This window comes from Coloeus monedula (assembly GCF_965178545.1).
Source record: "Coloeus monedula genome assembly, chromosome: W".
NCBI lineage: Eukaryota > Metazoa > Chordata > Aves > Passeriformes > Corvidae > Coloeus > Coloeus monedula.
In genome coordinates, this window is record NC_138821.1 from 10,992,675 (window position 1) to 11,007,110 (window position 14,436).

Sequence of the window (14,436 nt, forward strand, 5' to 3'; positions counted from 1 at the left end):
AGTGTGATATTGCCGATGGTGCACTGTTGTGGTAGTGATCAGTACCTGTTCTTCGAGACTCAGCAGTCCCACAGCAGAAGGGTCCTCTGAGAGGCCAGGAAAGGTATTCAGCTGTCTAATTTCCTTTGTCTCCACAGCAGCTATATCAAAAGCCTAATGATGTCCTTTTGGGTCCTTGAAATATCCTCTCCTGAGAGGATATTCATCATGCCAAGGATGAACAGGGCCTCTGGGACAGTCACAATGGGATGTTTTTGCCACTCATTCCCAGTCAGGCTCTCTTCAACTTCCAGTATAGTCAGTCATTGGGATCCCCCTGTCACCCCAGAAATAGAGATAGATTCTGCCCCTACATATCTTGATGGCATCAGGGTACATTGTGTGCTGGTGTCAACTAAAGCCTTATACTCTTGTGGCTCTGATGTGCCAGGCCATCAGATACACACAGTCCAATAGATCCGATTGTCCCTTTCCTCCACCTGGCCAGAGGCAGGGCCCCACTAGTCCTGGTCATGTGTTGGGGTTTTTAGTTTAGTCTTAGTTTTTTTTTCCTGTTAAAGGAATTTTCTCCCATATGCATGTTGCTAGGGGACAAATAGCTATACTTAAGAAAGAAAAAGGGGAGTGGGGCGGGCCTGGCTACTCCTTTGTCTACACCTGGGTGTGGGGTCAGTTCGCTCTGAGCGTCTGGAGAGAGAAGCTGCAGAGAAAGGAGCTGCTGCTGCTTTCTTTTGGCCGTTCTTTCTTCCGGCTGGAAACAACGCCGGGACCCCAAAAGCTGCTTTCCCTGCCCTGCTGGAGACCGGGCTGTGGCTGCCCTGCTCCGCTGCTGCTTCGAGTTTTCGCTACGCTGTAGCCCTGCTCGCCCTGCCTGCCTGGGCTTCCGTGGGGTTTTCCCATCTGGATACATCTCGTCTGCCACCCGGGATTTGTGTTCATCCCTGCAGCTCCAGCCTGCTGCTCTAGCCTGCCGCTCTAGCCTGCCGTTCCAGCCTGCCGTTCCAGCCTGCTGTTCCCGAGAGTCCAGGATCGGCTGCCCAGCGGTTTGTGAAGCCTTTGTTCCATCCCTTCCCGGGATCCCAGGGCACTGGTGCCACGTGCTTCCCGAGCTCGCTCCGGAGCGCCCCCTGCAGCCGCGGGGGAACCATCGCACCTGCCCTGCTCACCGGGAGCCGCCAGCGCCCCTGCCGGCTGCGAGCGGAACTGCACCCGAGGGGAAATAGCCTGACAGCCAAGAAGGCTGGGACTGGGTTTGTGTTTGCTGTTACTGCCATAGTTGTTGTTGTTTTGTTTGACTGGTTATATACATATATATATATAGAGAGAGAGAGAGAGTAAAGAACTGTTATTCCTATTTCCCACATCTTTGCCTAAAGGCCCTTGATTTCAAAATATAATAACTTGGAGGGAAAAGGGGTTATATCTGCCACTTCAAGGGGGTCTTCTGCCTTCCTTAGCAGACACCTGTCTTTCAAAACCGAGACATCATGGTACTCATTGCTCACTTCTTGTAAATATGAACTGGAGGTCCCTTCAAGAGGATCAAAAGTAACATCAGCCCTTCTGTTCTGTCTGAGGACTTGCCCACAGGAAACTGGAGCAGCATTTATCCTTGAGGGGTTTCCTGCGGTGTTTGCTTTCCCTTTCAATCATGTCCCTGTTCTGCTAGGGCAGAGGTGGGTTTTCCATCCCACTTCATGTCTTCTCCATGGTCATGCAGGTAAAACTGCAGGGTACCTCATGGTGCGGACCATCTCCCTTGAGCAGGGAGGCGCTTTTTCCTAATAGCTGAGATTCTGGTCCATAGTGGCAGGGCATGGGACATTTCCTCTTTCAGTTGCTTGAGGTCCTCTTTAAATTGCTCGTGGTCCTTGGACAGTCTTTCTACAGCAGTGGCACAGGTTGATAGGATGTCCTTCCTATAGCTGGAGTTGGGTAGTCACCTGAAGTACTGTTTGTTCTCCTTTCATTGACATAAATGCCAATGAATTGGCTTATGGCAATGACGTGCTACATGCAAACTTTTGCCACATGGATTGTGTACACTGGACTTCATCTGGATCTATAGAGTGATGCCTTAAAGAACCTAGAAATGAAACAACACACTTTCGAGATAATATTAGTATAGGAGGTAATATAAAGGCTGGTCTTTATTGGAGGCCTCCAGGGGCAGATATGGAAAATGCCTAAATGACCATTCCTGCACAGGGTGAATACAGTTTTGTAAGTTTAGCAAATTAGCATAACTGACAAAAATCCACAATTAGAGACATAAGTGGTGAGGCAATTCCTCCTGGTTCAACCCCTTTTTAAATCCTCTCCCCTCAGACAGAAACTAAACTTTGTTTATGAAAATGTGTATTGAAGAGTTGGTTTTAACCTTGGTTCCCAGGAAGAACCAAGATAGGATAGGGGCCTTGGGTCCCCTGCTTGGAGTCTGGAATGTGTTTTGTCTTTCTGCCTATCAAGGTAGGGGAAAGTACTGGGGCTAGCTAGGAACTATATAACTACACAACAATAGAGCCAGAATATATGTGTAAAGAATTTAGAGAATATATAAAAGCAAAAATCATTCTGGCAACAAGAGGACTGGTCGTTATTTGAATCCTCATAAAGTACCTCCAGCACAGCTAATTCTGTCAGGTGCTGGATACCTTTTTGCATGTTGTTCCACTTGCCTGGGTACAATGGTAGATCATCCTTGAAAGGATAACTTTCCCTCATGCTTGACAGGAATCACCTTCAGAGGCTGAGAGTTTCTGTTCTCTTCCCAATCTCCTTGTCAATGCCCACATACCGGGACAGGGATCCCAGCTGCTTGGCTTCACTACCCTCTAATTTCCAATCGTGGACCTACTTCCTCTTCACCTCTCACTAAGAAAACTGATTTGGTCTTGGATTTCTGTGGTAGACTGTTAACCCCCTGATTCTGTGATGCCATGTTCCCCCTGTCCCCTGCCCTAGCCTTGTCCACTCCCTCGGTTTCTCCCTATTGGCTCCTGTACCCCAACCCCGCCCAAGGACTGCCCCTGGGCCCCTGACAAAACCACCCTGCACCCAGACCACGAGGTCTCTCTCTCTGCCTCTGAGGGCGCTGGGACAAGATCTAAATAAAGCCATCTTACCACCCTCATGGGAGACCCTTCTCTACCTCCTTTATCACCACTGTGTTGTAACGCTGCTGGCTGCCGGAGCCAGATTGCGGGGCTGTCCGAAATGGACTCCGGGATGTGACTAGTTGCACGGCCCTAGGTAACTCCCACTGTGCTCACAGGGAGCTGCAGCCTGCTAGGCAGTTAAGCGGTTACAACAGATTTCTTCTTCTGTATAAGGGCAACTGCTAGCAGCATGGGTTGTTCCTCTGGTTCAGCTGCAGTTTGAGTGGCCACTGTGCCTGTTGGTCTGCTTTCCTCCTCCTCCTCCTTCCCCTGAGGGTGCTGTCTAGTGTCAAACCTCGTCCAGTAAAGAGTAGCCTGGGCCAAACACATTGCAATAACTTTGTGCCTCTCTGGAACTGCCACAGCACTTTCCTTGCAAATATTCTGTCACTTTATCAGGGTCCTGTAGTTGTTCAGGGGTGGACTTCCAAACCATTGGAGCAGAGAATTTTTCCAAAAACTGGCCCATATTCTCCCACATTCCATGCCACTCATGACTGTCCACCCTTGGCACAGATCTTTGAATGACCTTCCTAGAAATTTCTTTTGTAACTCTAAACATGGTGTTGACTGTACTGAGGAGACCTGGCAGACTGAGCAACAAGAACATGCTTTCCTTAACATCCAAAGAGAATTCAAAATTCTCAAAAGCTGTTGTAACAGGCCTGAAGGAGGAAAAGGGGGTGAAAAGCTGGGGAAAATCACCTTCCCTTGTTCTCCCTACAGACTGGGTACAATTATTAATGAATTTCCCAGAGGTAGTGCAGGGAAGGGCAGGAGAGCAACACTGAATACATATCCCAAATGACCCTCATTGCCCTTGATGTTATCATGTCATAAGCTAATATCACACAGTACAGCAACAAAGCAATTCTGATCACTCTTCCTGCTCAGAAAAAGATCATAATGAGGAGCCACATGTTGCATATACAGGAGTATACACAGTGTTAGGTACCACAACCATGTGAACAGACCAAGCAACATTGTGACCATCGGTTCTGTACCTAATACAACAAATGCTTAGATCCAATTTGGTTCCAACCCACTCTGGGCAAATCTGTTGTCATCTCAACCCTTCGAGCCCCATATTAGCCACTAAATAAGGCTGTCATGGTTTAGGAATGGTATTGCCCAATTTAGTGTTCCCACTGAAACACTCCAAACCAGCGCCACTCACTCACTCCCTCCTCTCTCCCCATATGGCAGGCTGGAGAGGAGGATTGGAGGCACAAAAGGTAAAGATCACGAGTTAAGAACAATATATTACAAACAGCAATGAAGTAAGAAACAAATGGTAACAACATTAATAACAGAGTGTACAAGACAGGTGAACAATTCACCCACAAGTGCTCACCATGTTGAACCCAGCGCTACCCTGACCATTCACTCTGACACCGGCCCAACTGGAAGGGACCCATCCCTGTTCACTCCATGTGTATGACATGAGGTGGTATAGAATAACCTCAGGGTTCTAGACATGCTCCTCCTGTCTACCGCAAAAATTAACCCTGTCCTGGCCGGAACCAGGACAGGACATCATGCTGTCATCATGCCGTGTCCAGCTACATGTTCCTGATAAGCACTTTGAGACTCTCTGTAGATATGAGATATATTATTTATCCTACATTCATGCTATGAAGAGCTGAATATGAAGCCATTTATTATTGCACACAATGCTGCAGTATAAGTCAGTCTATTGGGTCTGGTGGTAGGGGTGGAAATGCTGGGGCAAGAGAAGAAAGTAAGTTTGAAGAGTCCTTCATAACCCACTGTCCTCAATTTTTGGATAACACCCTGCTTCTCCCTGGCCATTGCTCCTGGAATTTATTTTGGATTTCTTAGCATCACTCAGACAAATGGGAGAAGACATAAGAGTTACTTGGCATGGGAAGAGAGAGATGCATGGAAGGTTTAGAACTCCCTCCAGCCCCTTGCTGTTAAATCTGAAACTAATGAGGACCACAATTTTTCTCCTCCTGCTGTACAATTGCTTTGGAAATAAATCAATCAGGAAAAAATCCAGGTCAGGTACAGGCAATGGGCAGATATGTGTGCTGCCCAAAGGCTTTGCAGGGGACAGTGGAGAAGGAGCAAGCAGAGGAAGAGATGCTGAGTTTGATACGCACCCAGAGCAGCAAGAGAAGCAAAACCAATCAGTGACTTTCCAGAATTATGTTTGGTTATGCTAAATATTGATTTTCATTATTTTATTTTGCTTCTTCTTTCCTGCTTGCTGTGTTGCCCAAAAGCCAACTTAAGGTACAGGCAGCCAGGCACAGCAACCAAGGGATATCACAGACAAATGAAATGAGAGCTTAATATGCCCCACAGATGGCATGGGTGCATGAGGGAATAGTCAAATGGAAACACATATTAAATTAAGGATAGAAATTCATGGTTTCAACTCTACATGTCCTGTCTTCATAGAGGCAGAAAGATGGAGGCCCATGTGACACCCTCCCCAGAAAGCAAACTGTGGCACTACAGTAAAGCATGCTTCCCCCAGCAGATTGTGGGCAGCTGAGGACAGTCCTGTTTCCCCATCATCCACTATTGTCATAGAATCACCTAGGCTGGAAAAGACCTCCAAGATAATCAAGTTCAACTGTTAAGCTCATGGACCAGTTATCAGAGCCTGTCTTGGGGTGACCTTATGATGTGTATCCCATATCGCTGCCTATGCCCAGAAATTAATTTCTGTGCCTTTCTATGCCTCTAAACTGAGCCTGAGAGGGGGAAGGAAAAAAAAAACTGAGCAAAACTTTTTCAAGCAGTTCGCAGCTTGTTCAAGGTCACACACAGATAGCAATTTGTTTCCCAGCTGCGGCAGGGGAGGGAGGAAGCACCCGACTGGCTGCCCCAGGACAGTTTTTTTTTTGGCCAGTTTTTCAGCTGCTTTTTTCTCTGGAGAGAGACTGAGAGTTGCATTTTTCCTTCCCTGGAATTTCAGATTTTCTCCCTTTTCTACTGGACTGCTTGATTGCTTTAACATCAGAGCACATCGGGAGGACTTTTCACTGGGCACAGAGGGCCTGGCCCTGGGCCAAGCCCCAGCTCCGAGGAGACCAAAGGGAGGACTCTAACATTTTCCCAGGTTTTTCCCCCACAGCGAAAGATTTTATTATTTAGCATTACTTTCCTTTCCCGTGTGTTTGTTAAATAAATAGTTTTATCTCCTTCACTTTCCTTTGAGGAAAATTTATTTTTCCCAAACCTGGTGGGGGAGGAGTGGTTGTGCCTTCTCTCAGAGGAGATATTTCTAAATTTGGCCAAACCGGAACAGAGCCACTACTTTTTTCTCCCCCCCCCCAGTTTTATTGTCAGTGATGATTTTGGAGTAAGCAGTCAACCAATGCTGCATACACCAATAAACAAGTCACCCAAAATAATTAGCAAATACACAAATTATTTCAGTCTGTGTTGCAATCAGAAACCAGGACCAAGCCCTTCAACCAAGCGATGAAACCAATAGCCTACTCAGGGAACATGACTTAACTTGGTATCTCTGGTGCTGAAATAGACCCTCCACTGTAAGACCCTCTGAGTTCTCTTCATGACATGGGGATGCTGCCACAAGCAGCCCACTAGTTTCACGGATAGGCCCTGGAGTGAGATACTGTAATTACATGTACAGCTCATGAAATGGGAATGAAGAGCAACTTGACAATGCACTCAGTGCCATGTTATCTATGGTAACCATTAAAGATGTGCACAGACAAAATTGCAGGTACACTTCTGTTCTCCTCTCATCAACTGAGTTCAAAAAGAATTTGATAGCAACTCAGCTCCTGTCCAAATGCATGCTAAGACCAGGCAGGGTGATGCTGCAGTTATCTAACCAACTAATTTTATCTCATTACCTGCAACATGTTGAGGAGTAGACTCCGGAATTTGGTTCCTTCCACCATGAAGAGGGCCATTTTGTCACAGAGCTTGGCTGCGGTGGAAGCAAAGCTGCGGTCCGTCACTGCTTTCTGGTAGATGGTCTTGACTATCTCCCCCAGCATTTCCTCAGAGTTGGTAGAGTTCTGGGCCTCCTCCATGAATGTGGTGAGCTTGGAGTCAACGTCACTGCTGTTGTTCCTCATGCTATTGAGAATTTCAATTAATTTGTCCATTTTATTCTTTTCAGGATTGGTGGTTTCCACCATGACTTTGTCCTGGTCCGTGGAAAGGGAAAGACAAGGTATCTGTTACACAAGGAAAAAACAGACATATCAGCCCTTGTCCTTCCACAAACAGAAAAGGGGGAAGGGGATTGGAGAAACATATAAACAGACATAGAAAAAACAAAACATCTTTTAGCAACACAATGGTATAATCTCAGCATTGAAAACCACAAGTGAATGAATCCTGTCCCAGAAATGCTCTTTGTCCATTTCCCACAGCACTCAATCCCAAAGTCTTCCCCCTCAGCTCAGGAAGAAGATTTCCTCAAGGGTCCTGAGCCAGGATGTCAAAGTCTGACTACCCCTGACTTTCTTTGGCATCTTGGACTGGTTTCTGTGTGTGTCTGCCACATGGTGATAATGGATTTTTTTTTTTGTCTCTATTTTTAAAGTGCACCAATGTTTGCAAAATGCTCAGATAAGAATCCTATGAAAATGTCTACTTTTTAATATACTCATGAGGGGAAGAGGAGGGGCAGACACTGACCTCTTCTGTGTGGTGAGCAGTGACAGGACCCGAGGGAATGGCCTGAAGTTGTGTCAGGGGAGGTTTAGGCTGGATATTAGAAAAAGGTTCTTCACCCAGAGGGTGGTTGGGCACTGGAACAGGCTCCCCAGGGAATGGTCACAGCATCAAGCCTGACAGAGTTCAAGAAGCATTTGGACACTACTCTCAGGCACATGGTGCGACTCTTGGGGTGTCCTGTGCAGGGCCAGGAGTTGGACTCAATGATCCGTGTGGGACCTTCCAAGTCAACATATTCTGTGATTCTGTGATATATTTAATGATTTGAGATTAAAGATGTCACATTATCCCAGCATTTGAAAAACTCTTAAAACATGCTATATAATACAAAACTGCAACAATTTTTTGGACAACCCCAATGCCAAACAGCAGTTGGAATTGTCCAAAACTCCCTTCAGGAGGCCAGTTGTGTTGACAATACCCACCCACCCCCTAAGATTGGGTACTTATGTGATGTGTTTCTTATAAGACTATAAATTCACAGGGAGAGCATTAATCATCTGAAAGTCTCTACTATACTCCTATTGCTTTAAAAAACATAAAAATAACTAACAAAATCTCTTCCTCCCCCTCATGCCACATACATAAATAGTAAATGCTCATGCATTCAAAGGTATACATTTCCAACATGCACTCCCATGGAGTTGTATATGTTCAGGTTATTTTTGCTACTTATTTTGGAAATCTCATTGGAGATACCCTTACAGATTCATTTTCTAGTCTGACAAAAGAATCTCAAGAGAAAGAATCTGAGTTTCACAGGGGGAAAATGGAAATATCATCTCCAAATTCTTCAGAAATCTGATGCTGAATATTGTTTCAAAAAAGTATTTCTCCTCTGTCACTTGCATGCAATAGTTTAGCTATTGTTAGGTTGTTGGAAGGAAGTGGGAAAGATAAGGTCATTTCAATTAATTGCTGAGATAAATGGATATCAGTATTGAAGTAGCTGACTACAGCTATTCAGCACTCAAAAGTCAAAGCTTGGGATTTAGCTCTGTAATTGTAGAGAGACAAATTGCCTTTTTTAGACCTCTTTGCAAAGTCGATGAGCTCTGCAGACTGGAAGGGAGTCAGTTGGAAGGTGCACCCACATCATAGCTCATGTGTGAACCAGCTTTCCCCAAGGGTATGCAGGAAAAGAGTTCCCAGTCTTTGAAGAACTCAAGCTGGTAGCAACCTCAACCAAGAAGTCAAGCTCCAAGACTTAATTGTGTCAATAAAAGGCCTCCTGAAGAAGCATGAAGACACTTTGAGAGAAGTGTTGACACTGGGAGATTAAGATGCATTGATGGAAAGGTTTCTTGAGCCCACCCCACCCTTTGTATGGAAAATGGCCAACAGCCAGACTCTTGTAAAAAGGGAAATTCAACATTTCCCTAAGAAATAATACCTTTTCTTTTAGTCTCCTTCGCAGCCTGTCTTTGGAAGACTGAAGCAAACTGATCTTGGGTCTTTCCCCAATGCGTTCATGAATGCTGTCTTTCTGCTTGGTCTCTGACTCTTGGATGTACTGCTGAGACTGCTTCTCCATAGCCTCCAGGCCTCGGTGCATCTCCAAGGGAATGTGAACTGCACAGATGGAGGTGTCCTCCATTTTCAAGTTCTCAGTCTCTTTGGTGTTTCTGTGTGTTTCTTTGTCATTGGGCAAGTGTTTCTGGTTGTGGTGCCATCTCCGGTTCTGACTGTAGCCATGGTGGCCTGTCCTGCCTGAGGAGTGAGGGGCCTGGCCTCCTTGGTAGAGTTTCTGGTGGTCCCTGTTGTGTTTGGTGCCACCTTGCTGATGATCTGCATGCTGCTGAGACTTGTTCCCACCAGGAAGTCTCTGCTGTCGCCTAGAAAGTCAAAGAAGGTCATTAGTTCAACCTTTTCTGCATGGTCCTTTTTGGTCAACACATCTGTCCCACCAAACAGACTGGCCCTTGGTGGGTGGGCTCTGTGGGTCTCCCTACTACAAGAGGGGACTCAATTTCTTGACATCTAACAATCTCGCACATCTAAATCTCTTTCAGAAAGAGGGATATTTCAGCTGAAAGTTTTCATGAACAGTTAGATATATTACTTTGGTTACCAGGAAAATCTCTCCCAGCTTTCTGTGTTTTCTGTGTTGCTTCCATACTGAACCAGGGAATATCTGGTTAGTCCCAGCTGAGCAAAGGGAAGTCAGGCAGGCAAGAAATATCAGGAGATATTTTTTTCTGAAGACCTAAGGACCTCCTGATACACCTGGCCTACAGCATTGTTTGCTCCTCTTGACTGCCATCTCTGCTGTACTAACATGGCATACTGCTGCATGGGTTTGCAGTGAACAATTTAAAGTGTATCAGGAATTTCTAAGTGGAAAAAAATAAGCTAAAAAGTAAATTGCCAAGTAAACAAGGTGCCCACACTAAATGGTTTTGTTTGGCTTTTTGTAGTGGGTTGACCCTGGCTGGATGCCAGCCACCTACCAAAACCTCTCTATCACTCCCCTCCACAACTGGACAGGGGAGAGAAAATAAAACAAAGGGTTCATGAGTTGAGATAAGGACTGGGAGACATCACTCAGCAAATACCGGAATGGGCAAAACAAGCTCAAATTAAAAATATTAATTGAATTTATTACCAACAAAATCAGAGCAGGATAATGAGAAGTAAAATAAGACCTTAAAAGAACACCTTTCCCCCCCCCTCCCCCCTTCCCAGCTCTACCTCCACCCTCAGCAGTGTAGGGAGACAGGGAATGGGGGTTAGTTCATCATGTGTCATTTCTCTCGCTGCTCAGAGAAAGGAATCCTTCTCCTGCTCCAACATGGGATGTCTCCCACTGGAGATAGTTCTCCATGAACTTCTCCAATGTGAGTCCATCCCATGGGAAACAGTTCTTCACAAACTGCTGCCATGTGGGTCACTCTTCCACAGGGTGCAGTCCTTCAAGGACAGGCTGCTCCAGCATGGGGTCGTCTCTCCCCAGGCCTCCCACGGGGTCACAGCCTCCTCTCAGGCATCCATCTGCTCCAGTGTGAGTGTCCTCCACAGGCTGTGGGTGGATCTCTGCATCCCCATGGATCTCCATGGGCTGCAGGGGGTCAGCTGCTTCACCATGGTCTTCACCACAGGCTGCAGAGGAATCTTGGCTCTGGTGCCTGGAGCACCTCCTCCCCCTCCTTCTCCCCTGACTTTGGTGTCTGCAGAGTTGGTCCTCTCACATGTTCTCACCCTGCTCTTCTCTGGTCACAATTGCAACTGAGCCATAACTTTTTTCTTCTTCTTCTTAAATATGTTATCACAGAGGTGTTGCCACCATTTCTATTTGGCCCAGTCTTGACCAGCAGCACATACGTCTTTGGAGATACCAGGGATTGGCTCTGATGGACATGGAGGAAGCTTAGGGCAGCTTCTCACAGAAGCCATCCCTGTAGCACCCCCCCCCTTCCCCTGCTACCAAAGCTTGGCCATGCAAACCCAATACACCTTTCTTTATGCATGTCCTTCATCATTGCTACACCAGGACAGGACACATGCATGGACGAAGAAGCTGAGGATCATGCTTGGCTCTGGCAGCATGGGGAGCCAGGACCATTGTCTCCAGATAGGCTATATGCATACAGCTCCAAACAGATAACATGGAAATTCAACAGCCACAAAGAGGAGGAACTGCCTGCAAATGGTTGGCTCAAGACTACAGTGACTCAGAAGGGGCAAGCAAGCCCCTGTGTGCTGGCTAGAACCAGTAGCTGAGATGATAACTCCCCCCCAAAAAAACAGTCAAATGGAAAAAACCACTTTGGCAGCCTCAGACATTTCATATTTCCACATAGGCTGCAGCATGGCTGTCTCGAGCAGAGAAGACAGAGACAGAATGCCATCATCAAGGATGCAACTAAGAAGGAAATTGTCCTGGAATGGTGTACTTTCACCCAGGACAGTGCAGGGCTAGCCCTAAGCAAGGCAGCACCTCCCTGCCTTTCCAATGCCTCTTTAATGCTCAGTCTTGACTCTGAGAGCACGGGGGATGCTTTAATGCTCAGTCAGATGAAGGAATTTGCCATTCACAAAGACATTTCAATGGTCAGCAGCTAAACAGTTTCCAACCCTGCCTGCCAAAGCCATCTGCCCATGGAATCTGTATTCCTTGGCATCCCCAGGAGTTAAAACCTATATTTGAGGCCAACTGGCTCATAACCATAGAGTGAGGGTTCGTGATTGGCAAACATGGGAGGAAGAGGCTTCGTGGTAGTGGCAGTAGAAGGAATTTGTCTTAAGTCTCAAATCACCACATCCAGTTTTCTGAGATATTCAACGTGGGTTTTTTGTTTGGGTTGTTTTTGGGGTTTTTTGCAAGCTGAATGGCAGGGAAGTAAAAAAAAAAAAAAAAAAGAAAAAAAAGGAAAAAAAGAGGGGGAGAAGCTTTCCTGTTTGCTGGAGCTTACAAGCAGTTTATGAGTACAGATTCTCCACATCAAGTTTTCCTGGCATTTCTTTGTTTCCTCTCAGTAACACAATCACATAAACAGCTTTGTAAAGAGCAGCACTTATTAAAAGAGGAATATCAAAATAAAAGTTAATTAAAACCCTTATCCAGTACCAAGCCCTCACATGCTTAAGCATGCAAGTTGTGCTTTCTGTGGCTTTGCTCTTCTCTCAAACATCTAACTGTTTGGGTACACTTGCAGCCTTGGGTCATAAACCAGACAGACTTCTACTTTATTTAAATGGAAATTATTGCACGGAAATTATTGCACAGAAATTATAAAAGTTTCACACAGCTTTAATTTCAGCCGAGGTAAGGGAAAATGCCTGGAAATGAGCTGGAAACCAAACTGCTCTGAATTCCTGCAAGAAATGCATGTGGGGAAAGTTTTTTCCTAAAGACATAATGATATTATAATCCAAACTGTTTCTGTTTAATGGTTGTGAAAGAAAAAAATGTTTTAAAAAAACCAACCCAGTTAAGTCAATGTGGAATACGCAAGATTGTTCTATTTGGGGCTTTTACATTAGATGGGGAGAGGACTGGCAGCTCCATCCCTGTATGGGACAGTTAAAAGGTGATATCCCCATGGCAAGGGGCAGAGCAAACACAAACTGAAGCTCTTCAGTCACTGACCACAGGACACAAAACACCAGAGTTAAAGAAGTTAAGGAAAAAAGATTGCAAGAAAGAAAAGGCAAAGGAGGTAGAATGGTAAACAAGGATCAACGTCTGTGACTTGGCAGCAGTCAGGGGTCTAGACAATTATTCAGCATTCAAGCAAAGACTTGTTGTGTGCTTTTATCTTCCCAACACTCCAGCAAAGAAGAAAAGCCAAGAAGAAATAGGATCTGCAGGGAAGAAGAGCCAAAGCAGGAAGAATGGGACCCAGATCTTGAAACTTTTTTGAATGCACAGCATCGCAAAGCCTGGGAGGTTGGGATGACCCGTCCTTGCTCTTAGGTGTGACCAAGATGCTGGGCACATAGAGAGCCCCAGGAAGGGACAAATTGGTGTAGCAGGGCATCTTGCCCCCCACAAGAACTTATCTGTTGTTTGTTAACCGATCAGATAACTCAAACAGGACAAGCTGTCTTATAGTGAGTTATTTTGGTGCCATGGAGTTAACACTGGTCTGGCATCTCCTAGCTGCCAATAAACATCTTACAGTTGAAGTGATATCTGGAAAGATAAGCTGGATTTCTAACAGACATCTCACTTTACGACTATAAAAGCAATACCAAACTTTCACAAAGCAGAAATTTTCTATACATTTCCCTGGAAATGTATGGAGTTTCTCCCATGAGTAGGGAAGCCTGCTTTGCAGTTGCTGACCTGGAGGTTAAGTGAAAGGAATCTGTGTACATCATCATAATTTCTGTGGTAAGTTACATTTAACTCCTAATCAATACTATTTGTTTTGCTAGCTTTAATATAGGTACCTTGATATCATGCACTGTTTTATGTTATGCTGTAATCTACTAGTAGTTCTTTTTAGTTTTATACTGTGTAGTAACTCTAAGATCTTTTGTCTGTTTAATAAATAATTCATTTTTATAAATAGACATGATCTGCCATTACTAGAACTTGTGGGCCAGAATGATTCGTTAAATTTAAACTGTTGCCAAAATTTGAAGCCAAGGTAGGGCTTGTCTGAAGCTCCCACTCGTCCCGTGACAGTTGGGGACCAGGGCACCCCACAACATGCGTGGGTTGAGTTGATGGTAACAACCTCATGCTTGTTCAAGGGCAGGAATGTAGGTGCACAGATGGCAGCTTGGGGTGACATGCCAAGCTTAGGAAACCAGACCATGTAGGAACCTAGAGGCACTTTCCAACCCAGGCTTTTAGGTTGTGATGCTGAAGGGAGGAACAGCTGAAGCTTGAATCACACAGCAACATCTGCAAGAAAAGCAAGAATTCACCCCATAAAAAATGCTGCAGTTACTGGGAAATCCTTCTTCTGTCCCTCTCTGCTCATCCTTTGGTGTAAGGACACAGTGCCTTGTGGGGAACCCTACTTCAGCTACAAGAAAAAGTATCTAGACAGCACAGTAGTTTCTAACATCTTGACTCCATTTAATATTAATTAACTATTTTCACTTCAAAGGCCAAATTCCAATTCAGCTC

At 45.4% G+C, this 14,436-nt stretch overlaps 1 protein-coding gene across 1 annotated transcript in view; it reads right to left on the reverse strand.

The window, feature by feature from the left end:
* The window catches only part of LOC309584573 (CBP80/20-dependent translation initiation factor-like), a gene marked incomplete at its 3' end in the record, with an annotated part of 567,823 nt that overhangs the window by 144,342 nt on the left and 409,045 nt on the right, over positions 1 to 14,436 (reverse strand). The window contains exons 9-10 of the mRNA XM_082300660.1: positions 9,247 to 9,688; positions 7,019 to 7,348 (exon numbers count right to left, since the gene is read on the reverse strand). Coding sequence (XP_082156786.1) covers positions 7,019 to 7,348; positions 9,247 to 9,688 — 772 coding nt within the window. The remainder of the gene's footprint in view (positions 1 to 7,018; positions 7,349 to 9,246; positions 9,689 to 14,436) is intronic.